Source organism: Triplophysa rosa, linkage group LG19 (assembly GCF_024868665.1).
Source record: "Triplophysa rosa linkage group LG19, Trosa_1v2, whole genome shotgun sequence".
Taxonomy (NCBI): domain Eukaryota; kingdom Metazoa; phylum Chordata; class Actinopteri; order Cypriniformes; family Nemacheilidae; genus Triplophysa; species Triplophysa rosa.
Genome location: NC_079908.1, coordinates 3,494,945 through 3,518,953, shown reverse-complemented (window position 1 = coordinate 3,518,953; position 24,009 = coordinate 3,494,945). Strand labels below are relative to the sequence as shown.

The following is a 24,009-nucleotide window of genomic DNA, read 5'->3' as shown; positions in this document are numbered from 1 at the left end:
CGTTAAAATTGCACGGGAGCTTTAACGAGTCCGCGCGGCCGTGCATGTGGGCAGCTTAAAGAGAACATTGGTTGTAATATTTCTGTACCCATGCTTTACATTTTTAATAAAAAGTTGCCTGTGAGTAAGCAGTAATTAGCAGACCCCTTGCAGTTCCACCGCAGACCCCCTATGGGCCGCGGACCCCCTGTTGAAGACCCCTGTTCTATGGTATTAAGCCTTCTGCAATATTAAAAGCGCACATCTATGAACACACTTTCCACAAACACAAAAGGTCAATACAATAAATAGCCAATTATGAGATAAACTGTGTCTCAGATCACGCTGTGCCACAATATTCTTGCTATGCCTTCAAGGTTTTTCCTGGCTCAAAATGAGGCGGAGGTGGTGCCATCCTTATCTTGTAGACACGCACATGTAGGCCTACAGTACCTTTAAGTGGCTAGACAAAACACTTTACATGTTCAAAAACATAAAAAATAGATGAAACTGACAATTATTATGTTATAAAACAACTTTTATTTAAACAAACAGAAATGTTTTTAAATTAAATGAAGCTTTTTATCCATTTCAACTAACTTTTCAGCCCACAATAGCCAACTAAATTAAACAGTCTTAGTAAATTTGCAAAGCTCATTCACATCCTGCATTCTCTTGTGGTTAACTGAGCTTTGAATGATTCACAGATTTTTTTTATTTGCTAGTGACTGAAAAGTTTCAAAAGTTTAAACGAATCGGTTCAAGGAGTAATTTGTTTGCGAGTCGTTCTGATCGCAATGTGTTCATACTGGCAAACTCTCTGTGTGCAGTGTAGAACACTGATTCAACGAGCTCACTGCACAGCTTAAAACATTATACAATGATGTACGCCACTTTCATTTGAGAAACCTTTCAAAAAATTGAACGTACTTGGATACGAAACAAACAATATTCACCTAAAAAGCCGTGAAACATAGCTAGTACAGATCCTATTAGCTCTTGTATTGCAACTCTTCAGCGACTCACTGGGCTGATAACGAAACGGTGCCTCCTTTGCGACGTAATGCCGCAACTGCAGTTACAAATGACAGTCTGTTGACAGAGTACACGCAGTGTTTTTTGTGAAGACACCCGATATAATTTTGGCAAGAGACTAAGGCGGCATGAAATTTGACAGCAAAAAATGGGGTATGCAGTATATACGGTGCATAGGGGCGCCGCACAAGTTATTTTAATAAAACGTTATAAATAATAAAAAATATAACCAATTATATTATAATAAGTAATTATATATAATCAATTTTAGTTTAACTATTATTATGTCAACCATTCTGTGACAGTCACATGACCAAATGGATCGAGCAAAGAAACGTCCCTTTTTACTTTCATTAAAAGTAAGATGCATTACCCTGTGCAGTTTAAAACTCAGACGCGTCTTCCCCAAAATGTGCAGTTGCTCCCCTGGCTATGGAATTCCAGAATTGACTTAATTAAAAATAAATAAATACAAAAATAAATCCATGAAGAAATGTAAAAAAGCAAAAATAAATGAGTATTTATACTTTTATTTCCTTATTTATGGGTAATTATATATTTTTTCACGCTTATTTATTTTTTCATTTATTTATTTATACATTTATTTATTTCCACTTTTATTTATTTCCACATTTATTCATGTATATAGGTATTTATTCCTACATTTATTTATTTTTACATTTATTTATTTATACATTTATTTATTTATGTATTTCTTTGTCTGTATGCTAATGAGTGGGGGCGTGTTTCACCTCAGACATTAGCAATCGATCTCAGAGCAGTGGTGCTGAAGCTTTAAAGCCACAGTGACACCTTGTGGTGTGACCAAACGAAACGAGGTTGACGAAGTTGCATAGAGAAGGCAATCTAGTCATTTAATATCACCCTAACTGTATGGAGATAGGGTTACCACACATAGCCTACATACTCTTTACTAGGGACATTGCCGTAAAACATTGTCCGGTCGAGATTTCTAAAATGTCTTTGCACACATGAACAGAAACTGCACAACAACAGGTCTCTATATATTGTCTGCATATTTCCATAGGCGTAATTTGCGGGTGGACGGGTGGGTCATGTCCCCACCACTTTTTGCCAAAGTCAATTTTGTCCCCACCACTTATTGGAAGAAATAAAAAATGCGGAGTGTCTATTTACCGTTGCTTTGTAAGCAAAGGCAATTTCTAACAACTCCGCCCATCAGTTTCAGATTGGAATAGACAAAATGTTAGAAAGGCACAAGAAAATCAACTTCTCCAGTGGCGTAGAGCGTAAAGCGTGTGTTACCTGCTTCATGTCGTCGTGGGTTCGGGACTGCTGTCCGCTGAAGTTTTTCCCTATCACATATCAGATTGTAAAGGTATTTATTTGTAATAAACGATGAAAATATTTGAAAATGGCTGTTCAAGTCATACATGTACCAAACATTTTGCGCTTAATTGCACTTTGATGCTATATATTCGTCCTTATTATTTCTTTTTTACAGTGCCAAAATCAAGAGAGCGATTTCCCTTCTGAGTTGTGCTTACGGATACAGAATATTTAATAAATGTTTGACTGACAACAAATCCAGCCTGAATACATTTCAGATGTAGTAGTTTATATCCATGAAGCTTCCCATAACGGTCTAGTTCATCAACGAGGAATAATGCCACTTCCAATGGGTCCACTCACCTACCACAGTGACGACCGGACCATATTCGTTGCCACGACGTACCAAATAACGTTTATGGGACGTGACGAGTACATCCCAACAACCAAACAGTTAAAATCGTTTTTATAATTGTATTTAAACACATCGTCCCTCGCATGGAGGATTAAATTAATTTGTGATTTAATCTGTGCATTAAAGATTCAATTTTATGCATAATTTAAATAATTTTCTAGTTAAATATGTAGTATACAAAATATGACGATTAATAAAACTTAACACAGCACTGTACATCAGCATCAGCATCAGACACTTTATTCAGATAGGCTACTGATGTAAATGACATAAATAACCAAAGACTTCAACTCAATGTAGAGGATTCAAAGCAGATATTTATTGACAAAGATTAATAAATATTATCTTTAAGCTTAATATTACATTCTTGTTTTACCACAAGTTTAGCAGGATATACGTTTTTTAGATACAACTATCAAAAGCTTCTTCAGTCACACTCGCAAACATCAGGGTCCTTTCATTTAAACTTGCCAAATCGATCGAAAATGTGTTTACTCTCACATCTGTGAGGTATAAAGAAAAAAAGTTAAATAACCGTTAATGTTTTAATGATGCCAGAGTGTGGCTCTTTGCAGAACAGAGAACGCGTGTGCTGGACAAGCGCGCGCATTAAATAAATAGGAACAGTTTTAATTGTTTTATCTTATTAAACTCCAGTTAATAGCACCAGTTCAGTTAATGAACCATCTCGTCAAAAAACTGAATTAATTTACCGAATTCATGCAATTCCGTTTGAATTGTCTATTAATGAAACCAGTGAGAAAAATATGTTGTTTAAAATGATATAATATCTCGTTAAAACGGGAAAAATATGACGTTTACACAAGAAAATTATTTCGTTTAAACGACATATTATCTCGTTTTAACGACATAATTGAGTGGAAAAATACGTGGCAGCAATACGCCACCGTACGAATCCGCTAAACTCACTATTCTAAATTTCCACATATCAGATCTGCTTCCATTTGTTTTTAAACTATATCATGTTTTCATTAATAGATCATTTAAAGCATGTTGTGCTTTATTATATGTAAGGATGGCTGTTGCCGTACGTAATTAAACGTATTAATTTGTGATAAAATAAAAACTACTGAAACGAATGTGTTTTCCCCATGTTAAAAATGTGTGTTTGACACAGATTACCTGTTGTTGGGTCAAGGATTGAGACGTTTGGGAACCCCCTGCTAATAAGGACAAACATTCAAGTTATACAGGGGAAACAGATGGAAAAATAATATCTTTAAAAAAATCTTATTTTCACTTATTATACGGGCATTGCCAGATAGGCTACAAATATACAACAAACTTTCTAAATTTTGTTTTGAACTCATGAAACTACAAAGTTGTGACTTTTTCCATTTATTGGAGTTTTCTATCAAGTATCAAAATGTAATTAATCTTGCAATAGACGATAGCAACGGCATGTCGAGAACAATAAGGACGAATATATAGCATCAAAGTGCAATTAAGCGCAAAATGTTTGGTACATGTATGACTTGAACAGCCATTTTCAAATATTTTCATCGTTTATTACAAATAAATACCTTTACAATCTGATATGTGACAGGGAAAAAGTTCAGCGGACAGCAGTCCCGAACCCACGACGACATGAAGTAGGTAACACACGCTTTACGCTCTACGCCACTGGAGAAGTTGATGTTCGTGTGCGTTTCTTACACTTTGTCTATTCCAATCTGAAACTGATGGGCGGAGTTGTTAGAAATTGCCTCTGCTTACAAAGCAACAAAATTGACTTTGGCAAAAAGTGGTGGGGACATGACCCACCCGTCCACCCGCAAATTACGCCTATGGAAATATGCGTTATAATTTAAGCATTCGAAATGCCACGTGTTATGCATTGCAAAGTTAGGAAACGCGAATGTAAACTGTATTTGCAGACGCGTTTCAAACGCATTGATCATAATGCTTGCGTAGACTTCAGTGAAATGCGCTGGTTTCTCTCGGCGTTCTGAGCTGGTTTGTGCGAGTCTCATCGACAAACAACTCAAGTTCTTATCAGCTCCATCCAGCGCATTTACAATAAATGTGATCACTAGTGGATAATTTCACGCGCTTCCATGTCCAAGTGTATTCTTCCAAGTGTCTCATAGCAGACCTGTTGTTGTGCAGTTTCTGTTCATGTGTGCAAAGACATTTTAGAAATCTCGACTGAATAATGTTTTACGGCAATGTCCCTAATAAAGAGTATGTAGGCTATGTGTGGTAACCCTATCTTCATACAGTTAGGGTGATATTAAATTACTAGATTGCCTTCTCTATGCAACTTCGTCAACCTCGTTTCGTTTGGTCACACCACAAGGTGTCCCTGTGGCCTCAAAGCTTCAGCACCGCCGCTCTGAGATTGATTGCTAATGTCTGAGGTGAAACACGCTCCCACTCATTAGCATACAGACAAAGAAATACATAAATAAATAAATGTAGAAATGTAAAAATAAATAAATGTAGGGATAAATACATATATACATGAATAAATATGGAAATAAATAAAAGTGGAAATAAATAAATGTATAAATAAATAAATGAAAAAATAAATAAGCGTGAAAAAATATATAATTACCCATAAATAAGGAAAAAAAGTATAAATACTCATTTATTTTTGCTTTTTTACATTTCTTCATGGATTTATTTTTGTATTTATTTATTTTTAATTAAGTCAATTCTGGAATTCCATACCTGGCAACCACCTCCAATTTTTCTACCCAGGAAAAACCCTGTTGAGAACATGTGGTGTAATTGATTTGAAAGATATAAGCTTTTGCACATCCTAACATTCCACAGACGTAAAGGACAAGTGAGTGGTAACGCCAAATGATTCAGGAGACTCAATACGGTAGAGCATAAACACACCCACATGCGTACACAAGCTGGCAGACATGAGAAAGAAGGTGATATAACATCTCAGAAAGAGAAAATCCAAGGGGAAAGTCCATCTCTCTTAAGAAAGGCTGACTATCAGAGGATGAGGAGGTGGGTTTCCCTTGGCAACCATTTTGTCAGTACTGAGGAGACCTGAGGTCTTCAAATGAGACTCAAGTGTGCATGATGTCATAAGTGCTGACTGCTTTTTTTAACGGTACCAGGTAAACACTCAAATAAAAACGTCTAGTTTTTGAAGCGTCGGCCTGGTGAGTAAACTGAGAATTTTCATTTTTGGGTGAACAGCTCCTTTAATAAGGTTGAACGCGTCCTGTGAACAAACCCTGAGAGTGTATTGCTACTTGTGTGTATTGTGTGCTACTTGCTACTTGCTACTTAATTATCATCTCCTCTCCCCTGAGAAGCAATTAAGCTGATTAAAGCTTGACAATTCCTCCAGCAGGGTGTACACGGCAGGCCAATAAAACACTGGGAATAATGTGGAAAGCACCACAGCGCTAAGTCAAGCATGTGCTTTCTATACAGCCAACTTCCAGTAGACTTTATTTGCATAGAGTCCCACCTCAATGTTTCAAAATCCAAGCCTAACAATACACTGTAGTATGCTATAGCTTAACAACACACAGAGACACAATAACAGTAGAATTACAATCTCTTAAATCAAACAAGGTGCTGTGCCATTTCATTACGCTATGAGCCAAAGGCTGAGCAGACCGTTTGAAGAGCTGTATCAAAATATTTGAACAAGCACCCCCTCTTGACCATCGAGAGGAGAATATGAAGACAATGACTCTGTTGTTATAACAGTCTGCTTCTAGATAGCTGGCTGATAAATTCCTGGCTGCAAATTTCAGGCATCCATCCAACACACATGTCCAAAGGGTTGAAGAGCAACGGCTGTCTCACCAAAATGGAAAAATTTGCCCAATGTTGCTTGAACTAAAGGTGAGCTAATGTATTTCAATCACTCTGTTTTAAATATCCTGGACTTTTGTGACTTTGTCTGGTAAGCTTGGGGCATATTTATGCAAAAGAAATGCAGCATATAAAAACTAGAGCTGTCAATTGATTTAAAAAATAATCGATTAATCGCACATTTTTTTCTGTGATTAATCACGATTAACCGCACATAACATTTTTTATATACTTCTACATTCTAATAATTTCTTTAACAACATTTTATGAATAAAATGCAACATTCTGATATTAGTACTGCAAATGATGTCTCAATTAAATTGATTATTTTGACATTATTTTAACATTAATTATAGCCGTTCAACATTGAAGTACAGTATAATCGAGAGCTTTCATGTCTCACAGGTAGGAAATATAGAGAAATTGAATCAAGTTCTCAAACACTTTACAGTCTTTAAAGTGATATTTCACCCAAAATATGAAAATTCTGTTATCATTTACTCACCCTCATGACATTTCATACCTTTCATAGAGATATTTGGAAGAATGTTAGTCATTTTCAGTTCTGCTACATCAAAAAATCCTACTTTGGTTGTTAATGATGTCCCAGAAGTGAAAATTGCTAACATTCTTTCAAATACCTCTATGTGTTCATCAGAACAAAGAAATGTATACAGGTTTGAAACAACCTGAAGGTATGTAAATGATGACAGAATTTTCATTTTTGGGTGAACTATCCCTTTAATACTAAATTCTAAATTAAATACAGAATTAAAGCTACAAAACACATTGAATTCCTCTTTTCTTTTGTTCTTTGATTAACATTAATGACAGGAGTCACAGCAGCAGGTTTAAGAATGCGGCCCCTTTAAGAGCTGCCGCTCTAGATCTGATGCCCTTTCCCATTTTCACAACTCTTTGCATTCATTTAGGATTTTATTTAACACGTATTTGCAGTAAAATGCACATAAGATTATGCCAAAAACACACAAGGTTCACATAAACACAGTGGCTAATGTTATATGTGAAGTTAACAGTGGATGTGTATCAGCATTAGCATTAGCTCTTAAAGTGGCAGTAACCTAATAAACCTTATGCTGTCTCTAGTATTATAAATCTATTTATTACCAAAACACTTCACCGTAATACTGTTAAAATGGGGAAAATGTGAATAAAACGGTGTTAAAATTCAAACCACATTTTCTACTGGTCTTAATAAAGGCTATTAAAATGTTTCAATAATTATCGATGAAATATTATATCGTTGATACATTTTTCAGCTGTATCGCCCAGCCCTAGTCTGCCGGTTACTATCCAATCTATTAAAAGGCCACAAGATTAAAAGAACATAAATTTTCATACATATTGCAAAGCGAGATGAACGGATGCGTTTGTCCATGCCATCTGGTCATGCTAACCCAAATAAAATATATTTTCTATGGCGAATTAATTCTTGTAATTTTATAGTGATTCAGCTTGATCAAGCAGAACATCAATATTCTCTTCATGTGATGAAAAACCAAAGCTTCAGCTTTTAACCTATTCTGATGCACAGCCGATCCTTTAGGCCAACGAGCGAAATCAGCCTAGCAACAGCATCCTCCAACGAGAAGCCGGCAATTGCTGAAACTCCCGACCAATGGGAAAAGCTGTTCCAGATGTCTGAGTTTGAGCAGAGTCTCGGTTTCAAGAGCCTTCCCCTTAACCGTTTTTTTTTTTTCATTTTTCCTGTCCACCTGGCTTCACACGCGTTTAGTCTATTTCCTTACGTGACCCCTCAAAACGCCTGTGTGATAAACAACAGCGAAGGCTCTGATTCAGCCGCCACAATGAATGAAACAAAAGCAAACACTAGACCACTTTGACAATGGCGCAACATAACACCACAAAAGCACGATAAATTCTGCATTGTTTCCTCTCTGCCCCTCATCTACACACACCAAAAAAGCCTTTTCATGTTTGTGTTTAGGCAGTGGAAAACATGACAGGACAACTCAGGGGAAGCGTCAACAGATGACAGTCAGAAAACATGCCAAATCATCCCATCGTCCCTCATGTTCTCCTCCGCTGGTATCCACACATGTTCATGCCGGGCCTGCTTTAGCGTTCATTTTATTGCGAACAGCCACAGGGGCCTAAAATGTCAAGTGTGGCAAATTGATTTCATGCAAAACTAGGGCTGTGACTATATAGCTGTGTCCCAAATGACATACTATACACTATGCACTTAAACTATGCACTATGCAATCAACCATCTAGTGTATGAATTTTAGAAGAGTAGTCCTGAATGGAATACTAAAATGTTTTATAATAACCGGAAGTATATCGGTTTCCCTGACGAGCGCATATGACATCAATCGAACAGCACAATGCGTGTGAATAAAAATCAATTTGTACATTGTACATTTAATGTAGTTTTCATCTGTTTTGCCCAGCAATACTTTAGTCATCATCAGACTGAAGCGTTATCACTCTGCAGGAGAGTTTTGCTCAAGCAGCGTCTGATAGCCCTGCCTCCCTTCCGCTACGTAAGCAAAACAGCGACCGTTGATTGAAGTGTCCACAGTTCCACACTTCATATTTTCAGTTGAAAAGTGCATTATCCGGGTACTTAAAGCGCACTTCTTTTTTAAGAATTTTCGATGTGAACGCACTACTCACACTATTTATACTAAAAATAGGGCGTAGAATAGTGCATAAGTGCGCGATTTGGGACTCACCGTATACAGTATATCGCGATTCACACTAATTATACTGTACCTGTCTAGGTCAATTACAAGTTCTAATATTATTTCAAGTCCTATATTTCATCATTGAGGATTTCTTTAAAAAAAGTCTAAAAATCTCACCTCGTTCTCATGAACCCATTCTCGTGTCTCGTCTCGCGAGATAAGCATCTCGTCACACCCCTAGTTTCAAACGATCTCCAAATCTAGCGTTATGTCCACCGTTTGTATAACATCCATCACTAAAATGCCGTGAACAAACAAACACACAACTTCTCTCACTATAGCAAGAGTAACGAGCTGCAGCTGCAGACCCACAGCGCAGCCAATCTTGACGCAGCGCAGCCAATCTTGATAAGCGGGTCCTCCTATTGCTCGTTGGTTGCCGCGTGGGCAGGCTATTTCTTCCGCCTTGCCGTGGGCGTGCTTTTCCAGGAGAAATGCCTCAGGGTGCTCAGTAGACATGTGCCCGGTTAACCGCAGTGACCACTAAATCCTGCTGAAACCGAGTTGGCTGCGATAATGCAAAATACCGATTATTTTATTGATGCGTCGCTTGTCCGTGAAGCACGGCTCTGGGATCAGTAGGAAATGCTGCTCGATCTAAAAGCAGTGCAAGTTTAAGTCGCTTATAACGTGCATTTAAAAAAGCAACACCCGTCAAACATGATCATTATAAATATACTTTATTATCATGAAAATAACTGAGGAGGCTTGAGGATCAGTGATAAAAACATGTCCTTACACATTTCCTAGAACTACTTGTGTTATGGTCTTCTTCTGCAGTGTGTATTTGGAGTTTCTGCACGAGAGCGCCCTCTGGCTTTCGGATGCAGCAGCATTTTACCGTACTGCACTCACAAATTGTGCATAAATCACGTGATATATATTTTCTGTTAACCGGGCATATGTCTAGTGCTCAGATTAAGATTTTAGGGGCCAATCACCGATCGTTAGAACCATTATCGGCCGATCCGATCACCGATTACAGGATCTATATGAAGCCTTCTATTTATCATGAAGAATGATTTATTTAACAATTTCAAAGAACAGTGTATATCATCTAATGAATTGAGAGATGAAAAGGAATCATAAATTGACAACTTGCAAACAACATATTCCTCTCCCTTTATAGAAACTAAACATAAATGATAGCAGCCATAGGAACAGCTTAGAGTATAACATAGCTTTCCTGTTTAATAATTATGAAAAAACAACAGAATGAAACAAACATGTACAAACTGCAAACTTTCGGGAGTGGCAACATCCTTTTGAATGCGGGAGTGAATGCCCTGATAGTGCCATGTTTCCGCATTTGTGATGATTGACACACTAGTAACCATAGCAACGTTCTGTCGTCTCGCAGATGTAAGAATAAAGACCGTTTGGTATCTGTTATTTTCCAAGATTCGCTTTGTCCAACAATTAAATTTAAGTACCTCTGACAGACGCGTTGTGTTTTGTTGGAGACCGCTCTTTTGCAGTGTGCCATGTTCATTTATTTTTAAGCACTTTTATGTTTGTTGTTTGGTCTAAGATTATAAAGCTCGACACTTTAGGTGTGAAAAATGGTCAGTTGCGGATATAAGAGATTTTTGGGTCTTATGAAATATAAATTATTTGTATTTTGAAGGTTTATTTTGGGCATTTTTGTCTGCGTGTTTTTTCTATGAAGACCTGGCAACACTGTCACTTTAGCGAAGGGCCCGTGAGAAGGCTAACGTTAGCCCAGTGTTAAATCTGCGAAATACTTCTTTCACTGGTGTTTTCTAGCACCTCACATACAGACAAAAACACATCTCTGATGGGCGTTTAGATACATCATGAACAGTTATTGAGTTCGGTTCCGTACACACTGCATAGTTTTGTTAAATGATGTTGTGACTATCTGCGTTCTTCGGGAGTTAATTCGAAAGTAGAATGCTGTTATCACTCTGGTAAACCAAATTTATCTGCAGTGTGTACATGTATCAGTTTACTTCAGAGTGCAACAAAAAGGAATGACAGGCGACCGACAGCTGAGTGAGTGACTGAGCAGAACGGTCCAGACCTCATACGCTGCTCAGTCTGCACAGCGGGGCAGTTCAACACACCTACGGTCTACACATTTTGTATATTTTTTTTTACCAAGTTGACCACATGTTAAGCATGAGAAGCGGCACGTTTAACAGTGTAAAGAAAACAGAATGCATGAAATAGCATGTTACCCGATCTTTAAAGCGCTCACACATTTTATATTCATATACAACACTGTGAGGATAAATCAAGAAGAGATCTAACTGCAATCTGTTTAACCTGGCACATTATACTCAACAGCCCTCACAAACTGCTCCCCCAACTGGACCACCAGTCAATGATGGTCTTCACTATTTATTCTGTGGTGTTTTTTTTTTTTAAGATTTATTTTTGGCGTTTTTTGCCTTTCTTTATAGTACTGTACAATGAGAGGACAGGAAACGAAGTGGGTGAGAGGGGGGTGGGATTGGGAAAGGACCACGAGCCGGGACTCAAACTCGGGTCGCCTGGAGCGCAACAGCGCCATATGTCGGAGCACTAACCACAAGGCTATCGGCTCCGACATTCTGTGGTGTTTTCATCAGTGAAATGAAAACGGTAATATTTAAGAGACTGATTCACAAACTCAAGCCTGAAGGTTAATAATATTGTTATGGATCATGTATTCACTGCTTCAAAGGTAATAAGAGGATAGAGAATGGGAACTTCACAGCAGACAGTGGGTTGAGCTGAGCCAAGGCCCAAGAGTGTGCTCTGGTGTCTCCATCCCTGCTGAGGGAAAGATGTGGCTGCACTTCTACAGATGGATGCCTAGCATGAGAGCAAGGAAACAACTTCTCAAAGTTCATTGAGAGATGTCATAGATGGTTTTTAAAGATTAGTGATCTTAAAAATAGGGCTGGAACAATATGTATCGCGATTCACACGATTTATACCTGTCTAAGGCGATTCTGAAATCGCAAAGGCTTTGTTTCTGTGTTTTATGAACGTGAACTACGGCTCTTCGATCAGTAGGAAGTAATGCTCGATCTAAAATCACTACGAGATTGAGTCGTTTATAACGTGCATGTGAAAAAGCAACACTCATCAAACATCATAATTATAAATATACTTTATTATCATGAAAATACCTGAAAGGGTTTGAAGAACAGCGATAGAATATGACCACTGGCATTTCCTGGAACTCTCCGTGCGTCCGAAATCGCCTACTTCCATACTATATAGTAGGCGAAAATGAGTATGAGTCATGAATAGTATGTCCGAAACCTCAGTATGCACAAAACAGTAGGCGAGAAATACCCGGATGGTACACTGCTTCTGCCGAGATTTGTGAGTGTGGATCAGATGGAGACTTCTCTATCCCATTATGCAAGGGGAGCAGAGCAAAGGTCAAATTTCTAAATTTGGTCAAATTTCTAAATTGAATCAAATAAAAATAGCGCAAAACTTCAAAGCGTGTGTCCGTTTTTTAAATGCAAGATGATTTTTAAAATACAGATGACCGAAGCCTAGGTACAAGTTGATGTTAATTTGGCATAGGTCAAAGAGCATATGTGTCACATGACAATAAAACATGGCGGGTGCAGCATGTCCGAAATCTATTCATACTACCCCCACACATACTAGATACTGTTTTAACGGTCGATAGGTAGGTACTTCATTTAAATCAGTATTTACTGTCATAGTATGCGATTTCGGAGGCAGCGCATGTGTGTAAATCGTACTTCTGCGCAAAAGCACCCTCTGGCTTTCGGATGTGGCCACATTTAACCATAATTCATTGAGAAACGGAGTATAAGAATTGCAAAATTCGGGCCCTATGATTTTCGCGATGTGGAAAACGTGGGCGGAACCTCGGAATCCAGGCATAAAAACTGAATTTTCTGTAAAACATGGAATGGCACAGAATCTGGCAAATATACTATTCTTAACCAGAAAGTAGTGCTGAACAGCTAACAAAATGCAAATTGTGCCATGAATAACGTTATAATAATTCAGATGCGGTTTGAATAATCTGCTTGTTTTGCGTGTCTGTTAAAAGTGGTTAGATTGCGTATACTGCAGGCGTTATGCTCGTGTGAAGTTTTCAACTGCATTGAAGCTACTCTCAAACAACCTTTGCGGTGACCGGTCAAAATAAAAGTCTGGTTAACTTCAATAAGTTAAAACACCCACATTTTTTTATAATTCGACCACTTAGTATAGTATTTACTTTAGTAAGTAGAAGTTAATGTGCTAGTAAAATTATAAAAATAGCACTTATTTTAAAAAATATTACTTTATTAAAAATATTACTTCAATTAAGCAGTCTTGAAAACAAAAGAAAAAAGAAAAATGTACTAGTAAGATGGTTTATTAACATAGTTAAGTACATTATACCCTATTACAGATTTCTTCCTTGTATGGTTCAAAGTATCCACTGTAGGTTTTTAAATATAGTTTATAAGTACATACATTAGTTAAGTGATGTATTTTTTCATGTGGGCAAATACATAACTTTCTATTGTACAGTAAAATTTATTAGATATTATTAGATATCATTTACTAGAATGATCTTGCTTGTTCTATAAACACCATGTGCTGTGTTTTACATTTTCTGTGTTTTTCTCCTGTAAAGCTGCTTTGGAACAATCCACATTGTGAAAAGCGCTATATAAATAAAATTTAATTTAATTTAATTAAAAGGCGGAAAAAAATCAATTTGGGAAAAAATCAAATGGATTTCATAGGGCCCTACACAATATACCATCCCAGCCCTACTTAAAAATACTTTCTCATATTCCAGCTTGATATGCTTAGACAAATATAAGGAACCCATATGCAGGCTCAATGGGATCTGTGCCCAGGGCCGGCCCGTCCAACAGGCAATTCTGGCGATTGCCTGGGGCCTCGCGACCACGCGGGGGGGGCCTCAAAGCCTAAAAATAATTGTGCTATTACACCAACCGCATAGACGCGTTCATGCAGAAATAAGCGCAACATGCACAGGGACCTTATTGATTAACAAAGGAATCACAGAAACGGCAAGTTAAAAAACCCACAGGTATTTAATAACAGAATAAACTCTCCACACGATAATCAATAAATTGACAATAAATACAAAACATCAGTATAAAGACAGAAAACATTAGGAAAATAGGAGCAGAGTGGGCAACCTGCATAATGTTTATGACGCGATTGCGGAGGTATGTTAGGTGATGTCAAATATGTCTTATTGCGCATGCTTGGAGTGTTCAGGATTATGGGTAATGTAGTATCTCATAACAACGTCATTCACGTTACATCAAGAAATGCTCCTCATCTTAATTGATAAGAGATAAATAACGAATGACTTATTTTAGTGAGGTTGCGGTGGTAGGCTTAGGCAAACTATGGCATCAAAATGGTACTTTTCAGGAGCTAAAAAGAGAAAAGCAGAGAAAGAAAAGCAAGCTCAAAATAAAGGTATGTTCTGCTTTACATTGTTTAATGCGTAAACTAATTCAAAATCAATCAGAACGATGTCCATCACCCTCTTAAATGTAAACCACATGAAAAAATAATATTATCATTTACTATAGTAAACTGTGGCAAAATTCAATAGAATTTACCCCTTGTCTTAGAAATTGTCATTTTTGTGTGTTTTATTTTCACTTGTCAAATTTTGGCGCTATGACAATTCTTATACTAGTGGGCCCATATTTATGGTCTTGCCTAGGGCCCAACAACACCACGAGCCGGCCCTGTCTGTGCCCACAAGAAAAATATTTCCCCACAAAATCAGCACAGACAAAACCAAAGTTTTCATATGGGTGAAAAATTGTATGTGGTATTGACTATAACCAAATGTGTGGCCATGTGCATTGTGAAGGTGTGAATCAAATGGCCTGTCTTACCAGATTGTCTGTTCAAACAGACCATATATCGTTTGCCCTTTACATTGGGAGAGCTTGACTTCATGCATCATATTTTCAGAACAAACAAATTATCACATTGTAATGGAGACATAATGGTGAAAAAAGAAAAGGACTTGGTGTACCTGGTAAGGGTGTACTCCCTGAGTCCTGAGTGCAGGTTCATTGCAGAAAATGTACCTATACAACCCCTCAACCGCTTGTCCCGTCCGATTTTCCAAGTGACAAACAGTGGGCTGTTGGAAAAGAAAACAAATGATGAGCATTGGTACGATAACAGCTTAAGTGTAATAAGAAGTGTGAACATTTTAATGCAAATATAGCGTGTACCTGTTTAAAGAACACAATTTGAGATAATCGCTCTGAAATGGCAACACAATTAATCTAAAAGCCAGAGTCTATTCAGATCTCACTACAATCATATAAAAGCGAGGCTTAACATACAACACGAGGGCTACGAACTAAATCTTTTCTAAAACGGATGACATTTAATTAATTTATTGTTCAAATAGGTGGAGAATGCAAGGAAATGAAGGGAGAACTCTTACAGAAAATCATTAACAACATGCAGTTGAATATGTGTAGTTAAAGAACGTTTATTGTGTTTCAACTGGGTTTTGAGAATGGCATACTTGAGAAAACAAGGATAAGCTTGCATAAGGTAATAGGACAAATGAGGTAAAGAAAGACCTTGGACATGGTTTACATTTACAGCATTCAGAAAATGTCAGATTTGGGGTAACAAATGTTGCAAATTCAAGAACTTGCATGCAATCTTTTATCCAGACCAACTGTAAAGACGTAAAAAAAACTAATATATTAAAATAAAAGCATGATATATATCATATATCAAGATTTATTGCACAGATCATGTCTTTCTGTTGCCCTCGTCTTGTAGGTCATGCATATTTAACACAGCATTGTGCTATAAAAGGACAGATGGATATACTGAAGGAGAGTAGCCATTACGTTTCCTACTTGCTATACTTGGGTTCTACAATTTTCTCTCTATCTAAGCTGCATGCACTTAGAAGTTCACTTCTGAAAGTCAATACCTCCACACACTGTATTTACACTAGCGGTTTATATTCTGAGAGCACTTGGGATTCACTCTGTGTCAAAGGATGGAATAAGAGAGAGATGTTGTCTAATATTGTTGTAAACTAGACTACACTGACATTTCTTCCAACGTAAATGTGAGTGCAGTTTGAAAATAGCCATGATGCAAAGATGTTGCGGGTGGGTTACAGGGCGTTGCTATGCTGTTGCTAGGGAGTTTTATAGGGTTGCTTACTGGCCCAATCAACAGGAAGCACTCAATCCTGTTTAATATTGACCCATCTTGTGTCGTGACTATGGTATCGATTCTGATGTTCCGAATCGATTCGATTCTGATGTTCCGAATCGATTCGATTCTGATGTTCCGAATCGATTCGATTCTGATGTTCCAAATCGATTCGATTCTGATTCACAAGTAGGGCTGCAACTAACGATTATTTTGATAATCGATTAGTTGGTCGATTATTTTTCCCGATTAATCGGTTAAAAGGTTTAATTTGATATTTTGCTTACAATAACTAAATCAGAGATGGGAAAAGTATACACAAATTAACTCATTTGTCTTCTCCCAAAATCTTGTGGATGTCTCCCTAATTAACACACCAAGGCTAAGTTGATTCAGGTGTGTCATATTAGAAGGAGCCAACAATAGTCTCTCGGAAAAAATTTTTGTGGCATGAAATGTGAGATATTTGTAGTGATGTGGTGAAGTACAGTAAAAAGTATCCAGAAAAAATAATACTCAAGTATAGTACAGATACTCAAAGTGTACTTAAATACAGTACTCAAGTAAATGTACTCCGTTACTTCCCACCTCTGAACTAAATAAACCCCCAAATCAGGGTATTTAGCCTATTATGTACTTTCAAAGTGCAAATGCCACAAATTGGGTTTTACTAATATAATCTTTAATTTTGTCATTTAAAACACCTCTCCCCTTTAAACTTTAAAACTGTGCGGCTTGAAGAGATGCATGCAAAACATGCCTGACTTAAAAACTGCGCAACTTGTGCTGCACGGAGAGACGCATGCACGTAGAGACATGTTTGACTTTAAAACTGCGCACCTCGCGCTGCTCGGAGACACATGAACGCAGAGACACGTTTGACTTTATAACTGCGCACCTCGCACTTCACGGAGAAATGCTGCACGAAGGGACACGTCTATGGTCATTTTAAAAGGGAAGAAGACGCGCTTGATAATGAAATTTGTATTTCGTATTCGTATAAACTATTTTCATTATCGATTATTAATATCATTATCAAATATTAGTTGTTGCAGCCCTATTCACAAGTACTCGATTCAATTCTTGATTCGAGTCAATGATTACAGATTTAATACAAATCCTATAGATATTTCTAAAAAAGATCAGTAAACATCAGATTACAATGGTGAAATAAAAAAGAACAAACAGGGTCAGGTTATTTACATTTAAGATATAAACAAAATTGTACAAAATTAGCTGTTAAGAGAGGCTGCAATCAAATGAACTGCTCCCTTTTGTGTGAAGGTGGTGTTAAATTCGACAACACACCCGCATCCGCCAATGTTAATTAAGAAATGAATGAACGATAGATACGCTCCCTGTTATAACATTCACCCGTTGTCAAAATAAAAGTGACATCTAGTGTATAGTAGTAGCAATTTACGATTGATCGATTTTTAGGGTTTTTTTTTGCGCAGCCCTAGTTGTGACAATAACAAAAGTTGTAAAGAGTCTTTAAAGTTATCTTGAGTCTGTGACAGATTTCTCATTCAACTGTTTTGTTCTGTTTAAACTGTTATCAGGGAGCGTCTGCATTTGCATACTGCCATAGAGTATGTTTTCAACTTTACGGTTAGGAGTTTGTTTAATTCTCTAAGCATAGATATGAGAGCAAATAATGATGCTTGACACTTGCAAATGTCACAAAGAAATGAGAAAGTGAATAGGGATGAATAAAAGCAACTGCTCAACCAATAACAACAAGAATTCCATAGATTAATACTTTTGGTTAAACAGTTAAAAAACGTAATTGAGAAAACTGTTAGAATAAACATGTGCTGCTTCTGTGGCCAAACTACTGTTATTAAAATAAGCATTTGCTCACTGTTCTAGGGTTTAGCACAGAGCACAATTCAATGTTGAGCTTTCGTTTCGTGAAATATATTTTGTGTAAGCCTATTCATTTTATTCTGACGGTTTTCCTCCTCTAACAGTCACACTGCAGGCGCGTGAAGATGTGTGAATCCTCATGTTCTCTGGTTGTTTTTGCTGCACATGCAAAAATAAACCCTTTATTATATAGACACACTTTTTCAACCTATAAAAAAAATCTAGTTTTTACCAAAGGTTTTCACCAAACCGATAGGTCAAATGTCAATATTAGGTGGTTTAAATACCCATGTGAAGTCTCTCAAAGTTTTTAAAGCACTTTTTTGTTTTTAAAGGGAAGAGATGGCTTAATATATCAACAATGATATTGACTTTATAAATGTGAAATAAAAAACAGTGCAACTGTCACAGTATTCATAAACTTATATTAAAATATACATTTACTCTGAGGTCGCCAGTTTGTTTTGTGTCAAAATACTCGACGTGAAATGGTTGCAACCCAAACCCATTCTCTTAAAGCTACAGCGAGGTACACATGTTTTCCATAGATATATCTGTAAAATAAGACATCAAACATAAGATCACATGTATATAAATCAAGGGGATAGCAGATTCAATAAATTAGTCATAATACATTCTCTAAGAATTTATACTTTAAGTATATTTTAAGAAAACCACACATCCATAACAACAGAATTGCCAGTTTATCTCACTGTACTTTAACATTCTAATTTTGTCAGTTAACAGTGAAGAGACCCAGTGTATGAAATTTAGCGGCATCTAGTGGCGAGGTTGCAAATCGCAACCAATGGCTCACTCTGCACCTGCCCCCTCCCTGTCGAAGCACTACGGTGGCTGACACAGGACTAAGATGTCGTCACGTTTTCGATTCTTTGCCGAGAGAGATAACATTTACGAAACGCACTCTGTAGAGCAGTTTGTCCGTTTAAGGCCACTGTAGAAACAACATGGCGAATTTCAAGCAAGGGGACCCGTGTTGTATGTAGATAGAAATAGCTCATTCTGTCGTAATAAAAACATAACACTTCATTATGTAAGGTCACCTCTGAAGACATAGATGTGTATACTATTTTGCTTTTCTGTCAATAGATCCTCAAAAAAATTACACATTGGACCTTTAATTCTCAATTAACAAGAATAAAAAAAGTGTATTTCAAAAAACAAGATAAAAAATGTTAACACCAGTGACAGATGCTGTGCCAAATATGGCACAAGGGTTAGAGGTCATTCTTCAGGATTGTGTCTCATCAGCATTCACAGCACACTTGCAGACCATCAGGCCATAACTAACATACCACAGAGATCCCTATCCCAACCTTTTCACAGGGGGCCGGGGGTCCCGCATCGGCCCCAGTAAGATTAATAGCTTTTAATCTAGTGCAGAGCGCATCAACAACTGGGACAAACAACAGCTTCACAGGCCATTATAAGCCCTGCAATAAATATTTCAGAAAACAAATGGGCGTGGACTGTAAACTTATATGCAGATATACACACCCTGATCTCTACGGTGAAGAACCCAGTGACCCTTCAAACAGACCTGCTGAAATTTCAACTGGAGTGCGATTGCCAGCATGATAGCTCCAACCCTGCAGAGCCGAGCTTCATGAAAAAGGAGTTGCTTGAGAAATGGTTGATGGATTCATTGTTTCAGCTGAAGCAGACGTACGCGAGCCAAACTTTTATTTTTATTTTGGAAACTGAAGAATTGGCTGTGTTAACAATGTACCAAAAAAATAAATGCAGGTGCTTTCAATGCGTGTAATTGAAAAACCTATTTCTCACACAAAATAGCCTTTGTTAGAGGTGACAAGAGAAGCATTACTACTATTATTGCTCATAAGTTTGATCAAATATTAAAATCTCACTGACATCAACTGAAATATTGACTATAGGTTCTTGAACGAGACGATTAAAGGGATAGGTTACCCAAAATATTCTCACCCTCACATCATTCCAAACCTGTATGACTTTCTTCGGCAGGACACAAAAGAAGATATTTGAAGAACGTTGGTAACCCAACAACACAGAACCCTATTGACTTCCATTGTATGGACACAAAACTACTGAGACATTTCCCAAAATATGTATAAATGTTGTGTTCCACTGATGAAAGAGTCACATACAGGGTTTGAATTACACGATGGTGAAATAACTATGGAATTTGTTGCAAAGCAACATCCTTGTAAATGTCCAAAGAGTGCAATGTTTAGATCATAACATCCAAAGAGACAATCAGCGTTTCCCATACAATGCATTTACTTGGGCGGTCTGTCCAGGTATATTAATGGCCGCGCCAAGTATATTTGGGCACATTTTTTATCCATCCGTGATAATGACTGTATCTGTGATCGATTAACTAGTGGATAAACAGCGCTTGCGCATCTTCTATCTTTCCTGACTTGTTTGGTGTGAGTGGCGCGTGGCCGTGTTCGCATGCACTCTCTTCCGATGAGCTCCATGTGTGTGTGAGCCCTCGGCCCCTCGTATTTAACTGATTTAAAATCAAAGCAGCATTCGTAATACAGCAACACATTGTCGAGAAGGGCAAAAAGCATATAGCCGCTCTTTAATGTAGATGTACTGTATTGTGATTTTGTCCGATGATGTTGCGTTCAGGATTTTAGCATCAGTTAAAGTGACTGCTGGTGGCATCCAGTTGTAAAATACAGTATAAATGTGACAGATCAGAGAGTAGAAGAAAAGCAGATATCAAGTGCTAACACTAACACGACGCAAACACGATGTGATGATTTCACAAATATGCTAACTAGTCCGTGACGTCACCAGTGCCACAAGTCTGTCAAAATCCTATGGGAAACACTGGACAATGTTGTGTAACCCAAGACACAGACCACCTTCCCTTCCTCATTGCTTTGACAGAAGCTCTGCTCTAACCTATGTCCTTGTTTTTAACTATAATCCCCAGGAGATAACTCACTTTTTAAACCAATCCTACTCAAACCCTTTGTCCTTGACATTTGCATTATTGCATTTTATAATCCAGCCCTGTTCCACCAACAAAACCCGGCAACATTCCCTTTCAGAGTGATTTATATTCCTAAGTGAATCAGAAATGCCTTCACTGGAAGCAGTAAGGCGAAGTCATTAATAACAGTTGAGCATTATGTCTTGGGGATTAATAAAAGGGTATGGACTAGGGGTGTGACGAGACACTTAGAGGGTTTTTCCTGGCTCAAAATGAGGCGGAGGTGGTGCCATCCTGATCTTGTACGCACACTTGTACTAGCGTAGTGGCTTAACCAAAGTGACTTTGACATTAAAAGTTCTAATAAAATTAGATAAAAATTACAATTAAGTTATATAAAACTTAAAATATTACGTTTTATTCAACCAAACAGAAATGTTATTTTATCAAATAAAGCTTTTATATCATTTTCAACTAACTTTTAGCCCACAAAAGCCAACTGAATTAACCAGTCTTACTACAGTAAATGAGCAAAGCTCATTCACATCTTGCATTCTCTGTGGTTCACTTCAAATGATTCAATGATCTCTTATATTCGTTAGTGACTGAAAAGTTAAATAGTTTAAATGAATCTGTTCAAATGAGTCATTTGTGTGCAAGTCGTTCTGAACGCTATGTGCGTTCATACTGGCGAACTCGCTGTGTACAGTATACGCTGATTCAACGATCCAACTGCACAGCTAAAGACATTACAATGATGTACGTCATGTTAATTTAAGAAATTTCAAGAAATTAAACGTACTTGGATGCAAAACAAACAGCCGTGAAACACAGCTAGCTCTTGTTCTGCAACTCTTTTTAGCGCCTCAGTGTGATGATAACGAAACAGCGCCTCCACTGTGGCGTAATGTCGCAACTACAGTCTGTTAAATGCACGCAGCATTTCTTGTGAAGACACCCGACATAATTTTGCCGAGAGTCTGAGGCGGCACAACATTTGACGGAGGCGGCCGCCCCCAATATATCTATGCAGGAAAAACCCTGCACTTATCTCACGAGACGAGACACGAGACTGGGTTCACGATAACAAGATGAGATTTTTAGGCTTTTTTAAAGAAATCCTCAATGATGAAATACATAGGGAAAATTTGTCTTTTATTCACCTTAAAAACACAAAAAATGTAGCAATTATAAAACAACCTGTACTTTATGAAACACATTAAACTTCTATTTTAATGAATTATATTATGCAGTAATAAACAATGTGTAAACAATGTTTTGTCACAAACTCAACTGACAGGCAGTAATCGCAGCTTTTAATACATTTATGCATTTGGCAGATGCTTTTATCCGAAGCGACTTACATTTCATTATCCTATACATTTGTTTCTAAGTATGTGCAATCCCCTGGGATCGAACCCACGACCTTGGCGTTGTTAGCGCTATGCTCTTACCACTGAGCATTTCACAATGTCAATCCTCCTTCCTCCACTGACTGAACCTGCATAGCCTTTAGAGAAACAGTTAAAACTACATAAACACATCATGTTTTATGCTTACATTGCACATATGTAAGAGACACATGATCTGTTTTTGAAAAGGTTTGACTGTGAATGTATTTAAAATAATGTAATGTGAACTTGCAATTGCTATACTGTACTTGTGGTACAGTCAGCTCAGTTGCTGTTCAGCCGAGCGAACCGCCATAAACACAATGCTAATGCACGAGGCGCTGCAGACGATGCGCAAAAACGTTGAAACCCATCCGTCTAGTGCGTTTACACAGAAAAACAGTGGGAAAGTAGCACGGCAGGATGTAAAATCATGTTGTCTATGAATGGCCAGGCACTGTAGTTCACAGCATGCACATACTTTGTGCAGTAATTAGCGTGTTCTGTACAGTAATGAAAACAGGTCGCATCACAACAAAATGTGCACTCACACAAATGCTCCCAAATATATTTTGAGGTCGCACAGGTTAAATTTAGGGAGCATACGAGACTAAAACGGTCGTAATTTTGAGCCCTGCTGACTCCATCAAGCCAATTGTGTAAGGAAATTGTGTTCCAAGAGATCTCGTCACACCCCTAGTACGGACAATTTAATGACGACTCCTAAAACTGAGGCATTCAGTTATCATGGCAACCAACTAATAAAAGGGTGTGGTTTCTCTATTATGTTTGCAATTACATTATGCATTAAGCCTGTAGTGAATTACATTCAGTACATCATCAAATAGACAGTGAGGCTGTATTTTATTAAATTTGTTTTCGCACCACACCCTGATATTCTGGGATCAGTTTTTGTCCTGCTCTGTAAAAAGTGACTCAACACCGTGACAGTCACATGTTTGAAAGGGATTTTTTGAAAATCTTTACAAAAACTGCAGTCAAGCAACTGGCTATAATAGCACATGGGGGGGTCACAAGAGGAATGGCAAGGACTCTAGCTGACCAAATTTAAAACCTGACAACAAGGCTATCGGCTTTCCCATGTTACTGCTATCTTTGATGCACAGAGGAACATGTGAAGTGATGATTGTTTTCAGCCCCAATGGCTGCTGGGTAGGAATATTTGGTGATCTCAGTGGTTCTATGACGCTGAGATAATCACAGTATAACAGAGATTGGCTCATGAGATGTTTGGCTGTTTTTCCTTGGCAGGAATGAGGCCCGCCGCAATGTGCATGTAAAAGTCAAGGATCACTGCACAACATT

At 37.7% G+C, this 24,009-nt stretch overlaps 1 protein-coding gene across 2 annotated transcripts in view; it reads right to left on the bottom strand.

Annotated features, from left to right (window-relative positions):
• ammecr1 (AMMECR nuclear protein 1) overlaps positions 1-24,009 on the bottom strand; it is an 84,922-nt gene that overhangs the window by 22,229 nt on the left and 38,684 nt on the right. For both annotated transcript variants that reach the window (XM_057360883.1, XM_057360882.1), the window contains exon 2: positions 15,314-15,424. In XM_057360883.1, coding sequence (XP_057216866.1) covers positions 15,314-15,424 — 111 coding nt within the window. The remainder of the gene's footprint in view (positions 1-15,313; positions 15,425-24,009) is intronic.